The 8,588-nt window shown below is 58.8% G+C and overlaps 1 protein-coding gene across 2 annotated transcripts in view; it reads right to left on the bottom strand.

Annotated features, from left to right (window-relative positions):
- Nucleotides 1-700: 700 nt before the first annotated feature.
- Nucleotides 701-8,588, bottom strand: part of PFKL (phosphofructokinase, liver type) — a 45,898-nt gene continuing 38,010 nt past the window's right edge. For both annotated transcript variants that reach the window (XM_054038991.1, XM_054038990.1), the window contains exons 16-22: nucleotides 7,764-7,916; nucleotides 6,413-6,577; nucleotides 5,305-5,366; nucleotides 3,715-3,826; nucleotides 3,168-3,267; nucleotides 2,532-2,637; nucleotides 701-2,016 (exon numbers count right to left, since the gene is read on the bottom strand). In XM_054038991.1, the coding sequence (XP_053894966.1) occupies nucleotides 1,869-2,016; nucleotides 2,532-2,637; nucleotides 3,168-3,267; nucleotides 3,715-3,826; nucleotides 5,305-5,366; nucleotides 6,413-6,577; nucleotides 7,764-7,916 (846 nt within the window). In that variant the 3' untranslated portion in view covers nucleotides 701-1,868. The remainder of the gene's footprint in view (nucleotides 2,017-2,531; nucleotides 2,638-3,167; nucleotides 3,268-3,714; nucleotides 3,827-5,304; nucleotides 5,367-6,412; nucleotides 6,578-7,763; nucleotides 7,917-8,588) is intronic.

Below are 8,588 nucleotides of genomic sequence, written 5' to 3'. Positions count from 1 at the left end.
CTAATTCTTGCGCGTTTGAAGGCAAGTGGTCATTGTGTACGATGATCAGAGATCGAAGACTCTAAATGTGTTCCTATCTCTCCACCAATCAAAGAAAAAGCCCACGTGGGTGGTGACCTGTCAGCTTGTTTTCTGGGAGAAGAAGCTATAAGTATGGACTCAGGGAAAGCTCCTGGATCTCCAGACGCCTTGGACTCTTACAGGGAAGGGTACTCTGTGGTATGGGGCCTTGCCCATTATTCCTGGACAGCTGCACCGAGTGCTCAGAGCAGACACCTAGCGCTCAGCAAAGGCCCACGGCAGGCTGCAGAGATGCCGTCTACATGCTGCGCGTGCGGCTGAAGCTTAGCCAAACCACGGCCTCGCCTAGGATTTCATGCTGCATCGCTGCCCTGCTTCCCAGCGAGCTAGACTCCGTGCTGAGGCCTCGTTGGGTGGGGTTTCAGCGTCTGGACGGATAAGAACACCACAGCACAGGGGCAGTGAACCAGTGACAGTGGGGGAGAGGGGCCTGTTTTCCAAATTAGCTCACCCTCTCTATGATCTACAGCCCTTCTCTCTCCACTTCAGCACCACGGGACTCCGCCAACACGGAGAGCTGGGAGCCGTGCTCTCCCTTGGTCCAAGCCCCCATGAAGAAGAGCCACGCTGGTGCTCGGCTACACAGGCAGGGGCGCAAGCACCGCTTTCCAGACACAGGTTCAGGTTCAGCAGGTTTTATCGCTAGGAGACACAAGCAGCGCCACAGACAGCACAAGACACGGACTGCACAGAGAACACCAGGACACAGCTACAGCCACGGTGACTACCCCACAGCGTGCATTGGGCATGGTGGCTCACGAGGAACATCGGCAAGGGCCGGGAAGGGCGCTGAGCGCCTCGGCCGTGCTAGGAGCCTGCGCTGAAGAGCAACAGAAGCCAAGCACTCGTGCGAAACAACGTCTTCTGGGTGCTGACTGCTCAGCACAGAGCTGGGCTGGGCTGGCGCCCAGCGCCCAGAGAAGACTCCCGCTGCCAGGAAGAAATGAAATTTAGCAAGTGTCCCAACAGAGGAGGCGAGCGGGAACATGCAGGTGACACACGTCTGCCAGGTTGGGAAGAACAGAAGGGGCTTTATTGGGTGCCTACGCAATGGCGAGAGAAAGCCACTGGGAAGCGTCTGCGGAGACCTGACGCTCATCCATGGTCCCTTCCAGTTCATTGCGGGTGACACTAACACCTTTGGCCATGTGAGTGAACCATGAAGAATTCATCAGACACTGAAGACATTAAGTAACGGGAACAAAATCCGAGTGTGGGCTAAAGGATCTGCCCTGTGCGGACTGGATGTGAGCACGCTCCTCCCCCAGACACCAGCCTCCTGGGCCAATCTCTTCAAACGGGACGAGCCCACCGGGAAAGCCTTACAGGGGCCTGGCTTGGGTCCAGACCCTGAAGGGTCTTTAGACACCTACGTCCCTCTGAAACCAATGGGAGTTAGGCACCTCAGTACCTTTGAGGGTCTGTCCACAGAGCTTGCTGAGAATCAGGCTCCTGTAAGGTGGCTCTAGCCAGGCACCCAAACCACTGATCACTGAACCATCAGTAGGCCTGGGACCCTGTTGCCCAGACCCAGCAGGGGAGAGGCAGATCACAGACCCGCTCTGCAGGCCGGGTGGGAGACAGGAGTGTTAACTAATCTCGGAGGCTGGTTGAAATCCCCAGAAGGCAGGAGATCCTGGGAGTCACGCTAGCCAGCGTGCCAGCACAAGCACCTGGTAGCCCCCGTCCTGGCACCGGGGACTGGGGTTCAGCTAACACTGTGTGGAAAGGCAATAGAGACACGGGGGATGGGGCACTACAGCGTCCCTGCAGCTAGGGGGGCAGTGCTAGAACCCCTTCTCGATGCTGAGGGTGCGCCGGGTGACGTGCTCCATCTTGCCAGAGATGTACTCAGTCAGGCTGATCTGGTAGTTGGCCAACATCTTCAGCATCAGGCGCAGATTGAGCCACCACTGTTCCTGCGGCAGCCTGTGCCTGTGGGGGAGAGGGACAGAGATCAGCCCTGCACCGAGCTGGCTTGCAGCAGTGAAGGGTCTAGCCCAGAGACTCGTGCTCCCGGCAGATGGACAAATCCCCCCCATCCAGTGTTTCCAGCCCGCGAGATGTGCTTTCCCCGCAGCGGAACAGATGGCTTTGCAAAGGGAAACTGGCCCTGTCTTGGAAACCCCAGTAACCCCAGACTTTGAAATGCACCAGGAGCCCAGCGGGTGGAAAGCAGGTTTTCTGAGGGAGTCAGACAGGGGAGATCAAACCAGGCTGAAAGGGAAAATGAGTTCTGCTCTTGAGCTGGGGCGTCGCCCAGCCAGTTCTGTCCGAGACGCTGGGAACACTGCCGTCCTGGCCCATGACTGCGTCAGGCCAACTCCGGTCCCTGCCGCCAGCGCGTGACAGGCGCATCGCTGCTGGCTTGGCTGGCAGTGGCTCCGGCTCCCAAGCAGGCTGGCGCACTGGGAGAAGGGAACCCCCCTCGCTCCCAGCCCGGTACTCACTCAAAATCGGTGACTTTCTTGAGCTCCGACACGGGGCTGAAGGCCACCGTCTTCTTCCTGAGCCCGATCACGCAGGCTGAGTCTGCCGAGTTTGCGAAGACGCGCCCTGTGGGACCACAGGTGGGGCGTTAGCAGCAACATGGACATAGCCACGCAGGGTCCCCCACCTCCCCTGCAGAGCGCTGACTAACCAGCAACACACCCCAGCCTCAGCAAGGGGCTTCCGGAATGCAGGGGCCAGCTTGCTGCACCATCAGCTGGGGCTACCTCGTAACGAGCCACTCCAGGCCAGGACTGACTGAGCTGTGGGGCCTCTGCTCCCCTTTCACCTCTATAGGCTATCTCTGCAGGCCACGGATGGGGCAGGTTGGGAAATTGCATGGACACTTTCCCATGCTGAGTGTGTCCTGTGGATCACCAGGGCTGGTGGGGCCACAGTTACCAGCCTGGCTCAGCCGCTGGACACTCGCCCGGGGGCTGGGTGGTGGTGGAGTGAAGCCTGCCCGATGGACCCCAGGGGCTCAGTGTCAATGCCTTGGCAGGCAGAGCATTCTCTGAGCCCAGGGCAAGCACTGCATCCTCGCCCACGTTCCCCGTGCCAGACAAGGCCTCCCCTTGCCGCGACACTCGACCTACCCTTGCGATAAGCCTCCTGCAGCTTCTCCGACATCCACAGCATGGCCTTCACCCCCAGCTTGGTGCCATAGTTACGGTCAAAGGGGGTCGGAGCTCCGCCCTGAAAACGGAAACGGGTGGCCCCACGGGGCACGGAATTAAGCCAGGAACAAAGGGAGCTTGTCGCACAGCTGCGGGGGGAGGCTCTAGGTGGGGGGGTGGGGGGTGGCATCTACTCATCATTGTGTAACGCGGGAAGTGGGTGCCCTGGAAATGGCCACCCGCCTCTGGGCCGTACACAGAGCATACAGCCCAGGCAGCTGCAGCACAGCATGTGCTGTGCTTTCGGAGGGGTGCGGCCTGCAGAGCAACACTCAGACCGGCTAAGCACGGTGAGTGGAGGCCTCCGCACTTCCGTGAGCGCAGGAAGACAGGGAAAGCAAAGTGGTGGCAGGGCCTAGAGGTGACTATGCCACAGCCTGTCCTCCTGAGCTGAACGGGAGCCCATCTCTGGCCCTAGCCGCCTGCCCAGAGGGTTCCCAGCCCAGCCGGGGTGGCTGCCGCCTACCTGCTGGAGGTGTCCCAGGACGTTGATCCTGCAGTCGAAGATCCCTCTGCCCTCGGACGAGTAGAGGTTGTAGAGGAACTCAGTGGTGTAATGTTCATGGCACTTCTCATTGCTTGGGGGAAGGCAAAGGAGAGCGCATTAGCGGGGCTGCCTCCCGAGATTCAGCAGGCCATGGTGGGGGGCAGAGGATCCTACCCACAGCTTGCTGCACCATGGGCAAAGCGGGGAGCTGCACAGTGCTTAGAACAATAATCTATGATCCCAAATCCCAGCACGACCTGGTCACCGCCACCCCCGGCCGGGCTGTCTCTGAAACATTCCGCAGTTACCAAAGCTTGGCAGGTCAACAGCCCAGTGCAGGAAACTCCCCCTGCCCTGCGTGCCAAGCCCTGGCTCAGGGCCAAAGCCCTAGGCATTAGAGATGGAAGAGCACAGCGAGATCTAGCTCTCCCTCGCCCTACCAGTTCAGGATTGCCCCGGCTGTGTGTTAGCCAGCTCTTTGTGGAGCCTTGCTTCAAACATCTCATGGGATGGGCCTGCCACCTCGGCCTAGCCAAAGAAATCGTCCTGCTAGGGAACTTTCCCTCCTGGAGGCTACATCTAATTCATCCTGTTCTTTGACAGCCCCCTGAGGGACTTCTCCCCAGGCTTCCACCTGCCAGGCACCAGAGCTGGTGAAACAGTCACTGCTCAGCTGTGCTAGATAGTGGTAGCTCCCCAGGGGTGGTCTCAGCCAGGCCGGGAGAGACCGTCCCCGCACTAGCCATACCGCACGGCACAGCCATGTCTCACTTGCTGACCCCTACCACCCGCAGGTCTCACCCCTTGCTCCTGCGGTCCCGTTTCCTCTCCCCCATTCACATGCTTTTTCCCACGCTGGTTCGTCCCAGTATTTCCTGCCTATGTTTCTAACCACTGGGGGCTTCACTAGGCTGATTTGGGTTAAAGCTGAATTGCCAGGTTTGGAAATAAAAGCGTCTGAAGGCCGGAGGTCAGAGCTTCTTGTTGGCCCTCAAAGAGCTAAAGCTGTCTCAGCCCCCTAAAAACAACCTGGCACTTGGGGTGCTGCTCTGCGATGGGGCTGACTCCCAGCCCCAAGCTCATGTCTTCAAACTGGTTCATTTAAACTCTTTGCGGTTCAACCGCAGCCGCACCAAAACCAATGTTCTCCACCCTTGCGTAGCGTGTTGGCTTCCCTTGAGAGTCCCTCCCTGATTCCTGTGTGCACGTGTAGCCATTCAACGGGCAGCAGTCGGGCTGCCTGGAGGGTCAGGGCTGTGTCCTTCAGCCGGCACACTCCTGAACCCTCTATGCTCCAAACGTGCATCCCATGGGGTACTCTCCTCAGCATCAGGAAAAGGGTTAAAACTACTAAACCCTCCCCCCAAGCAGGATTTAAGCAGGGCCACCCCCCCTGCCCAGCTCTATGTCAGCTCTCCAGCCTGGCACTCAGGGGGTGCCGAGGGGGCCGGCCAGTGCCCCATGCAGTCTGGTTGCGGGCTGGAGCGTGGAAGCTGGGTTAGTTTCGCAGTGGTGGTGCAGCCTGAAGAGCTGCGTTGCCACAGAGAGAAGAGCCTTGGGCTGACTCACCGGAGCACCAGGCCCCTCTGAATGTCAGTCTTCATCTTCTCAGTCAAGTGCTCAACGTTGGCCTACAAGACAGACACAGGGCGTGCTAGTACAGCACTCAGCACCATCCCACCACCCAGCACCTGTCTGGCCAGGGGCTTCCTGCCCCAGAAAAGGCCCTTAGCCCCACTCTTGCCTTCCCTCCATTCAAACCTTCGGTGCGGGGCAACCCCAACCCAGAAACACCCTCATCCAATCAGCATTATCTCCTCCTTCCGGCAGGGTTCAAACAAGGGCTACAACTTGCTCTCAGGCAGGGAAAGGAAGCTGATCCGAGGGGGGCATCTCCTCTGTCCTGCGCTAGTGCAGCCATGAACAAACCTTGGCTGGCCCCTAGCTATTGCCTGGGGGAAGGGAGTTACCAGGGCTCATTCCACTGCCTCCCTGGGTGAGCTGTACTGCTAGGGCCTCTGGCGAATAATTTTCTCACCACCCTGTTGGCCCAGGCTCTTGAGACCCTTCACCCTCTGCATCAGAGGGACCCAGGGAGCCTATGCTTGTAGCAGGAGGTGATGCCATCCTCACGATGGGAGGTTACCACACCAGCCTCTGCTACGGGGCCTTTGTGAATCCAGCACTCAGATTCAGATCTGATGAGGCAATGAAAGGCAGCCATTCGTTTTCCTCTGCTACCTCATGGTCCTTGGGCCCAGGGATCCCTATCAGACCCTCCCAACCCCATGTCCAGCACCGTGCCCTTCCCCGTCACATCTACAGCTGATGTCCTCACCGAATTCCCACTGGCAACCCCCACGCTTAGATCTCCTCGGTCCAGCGAGTGAGGCAGAGATCACGGCTCTCTCTTCCCAGGAACCATCCTGCGCTCTCTCTCCTCCCTTTAATTAATGGTGCTGCAAAATAATTACACGTACTACGTCTTCCCCATGTACTATGTCTGCCCCAAACACACTAAGGGAACGCTGGAGCAAAGCCACCTGCTGCATGCTCTTCCTGTTCCTGTACATATCATGTGGCCGCATCTCAGTCTGGCCCATGTCACGCCCACAGGGAAGGACACGCCCAGCTCTGTGCAGAGCGTATCTCCGCGGGAGCCAGAGAGCGAGCTCACCTTCAGGTCGTGAATGGTGAAAGGATCCTCGTAGACGTAGGCGGCGTCCGCTCCCACGGCGATGCCGGTCACTGTCGACAGGTAGCCGCAGTAACCCCCCATGGTCTCCACAATGAAGACGCGGCGCTTGGTGCCAGAGGCTGACTGCTTAATGCGGTCACAGCTCTGTGCCCAGGAGAGAAGAGTGGGCTCGTTAGCACAGACGTCAGAATTGGAGCAAGTATGGGATCCCCACCCCTGGTCATGGACAGCTGGCAAGGAAAACCAGCCGTGGGTCAGAGCCATGTCTGCTGTCATCCTGAGCAGACAGGCTCTCCTCCTCCAGCCTGGCAGCCAAGGATAGCTTGGCCCTTCACAACCCTTACAGCACCCCTGAAACACTAGACCCAACTTGGATGCATGCTCCAGCAGGACAGGGCCCTTGACCCCCGCTTCCAGGCAGCACTCTGCCACTGACCGGCAGGTGTCTGCTCGGAATCAGAGCAGCTCTGGGGTCCAAGCCCTGTGCTGGGGAGGACCCCGCTGTCTGGCAGCCCGTGGAGCATGGCGGGGCCCAGGCTGAGCGGGCAGAGGAAGGGGAAGTGTCCCTGGGTCCCCTCCCTGCGCGTAACCTGGTGACACAGGCCTGGGCCTGTCTGTGTTGGAACCTTTCTGGCTGGCTTAGCAGGGTGATGAGCAGAGCGTCTAGCCAGCGCGGGGAGGGAGGACAAGGCCCCACACAGCGATGGGAGGAGGAAGGGGCTGCTTTGGGGTGCAGGAGGCTGTCGAGGCTGGCCCCAGCAGGAGCCTGGGTCGAGGCAAGGGGTGGGTCTCTGTGCTCTATGTGGGGGGTGAGCGAGTGCTCCCCAGGCAGTGTGCAGAGGGGAGAGGGGGAGGATGGGGCTGTGTGGGTGACCCATGCTAGAAATGCAGGGGAGGGTGGGCAGCCAAAAGGCACCGCCTCCTTCCCCACATTTCCCTGTTCAACAGGCTGCAGGTTTTTGTGCTGATGGCTCCTAGCTGCACTGTGGAATTTGTCAGGGGGTGGGCGAGAGCCCCTGGAGCAAGGGGCCTGGACGCTGGGACTCACCCTGCAGGGGGATGACCCATGCACTGGACCACAGAGTCATGCTTGCTCCCTCTCTGGCCCAATGATGTTGGAAGCAGCAGCAGCCTAGCTGCAAGCCTCAGGCTCTGCAGATCACAGTGCTGGTCCCAGGGTTATCTAGGTAACTACAAGCTAGGCACTGCGAAGCTCAGCGTCACGGTGCCCAAGCCCCTTTGCAGATCCGGGCCTGCGATGGGAATGTATCTCCCAGCAGTGACATGTCTCCTGCTCATGCCTCCTCCCCCGCCCCCCGACTTGCCTCACCTCCATGGCAGCATTGACGGCCGTGTCGCAGCCCAGGCTGAAGTCCGTCCCAGGCACATTGTTACTGATGGTGGCCGGGATCACGCACATGATGATGCAGAGCTCCTCGTACTGCCCTCGTGCCTCGACCAGCTGCAGTACCCCCTCGTACGCCTGCAGGGGGCAGCACAAGTGGAAATGTAACGACACAGCAGAGACTATAACCAACCCCCAGGGCAAGGCCAGTTTGATGCTCCGTGAATTGACATGCTCACAAGGGTGCTGGGGGTTAGCAGAGACTCAGATCTCCTATCTACCCCCCAAAGTAGCAATGTGCATACAGCAGGCACAGGAGCTCCCCAACTGCCTGCTTCAGCGTTCCGCAGGGTAAGGCCTTTGGGATACGGACTGTCTCTGTTCTGTGTGTGCCGCACCTAGCGCAGCGGGGTCGTGGGCCATGGCTGGGGATCCACAATATCCGTAATAAATAATAAATAATAATAATACTAGTGCCGAGCTCAGCCACTGGCTTTCCCTGCTGAGCCTGCCAACTACTAATCCAGTGCTAACACCAACTCTGTAGATCTTTGGGAAGATCACTCAACATCCCTTCCTAAAATGTGGCTGCAGTGGCTTGGGGAATCTCTCAGTGTAGAACTGATTTTGTGAACTCTCTGTATAACTATCCCTCAGCGTATATGGAATCAGCCATCTGCTAATGGGGTCTGTCACATTCCACCGAGACCTGGCTATAACAGGAACAATGAAGAGTCATTAACCTTCCATTCAGGGGGAAGCACCCTAGAACAAAGAGATGGCTGCAGCAGAGGAGACACCAGTTCCCCA

This window comes from Malaclemys terrapin, chromosome 9 (genome assembly GCF_027887155.1).
Source record: "Malaclemys terrapin pileata isolate rMalTer1 chromosome 9, rMalTer1.hap1, whole genome shotgun sequence".
NCBI classification, from domain to species: Eukaryota; Metazoa; Chordata; order Testudines; family Emydidae; genus Malaclemys; species Malaclemys terrapin.
This window is presented reverse-complemented; position numbering and strand designations above follow the sequence as displayed.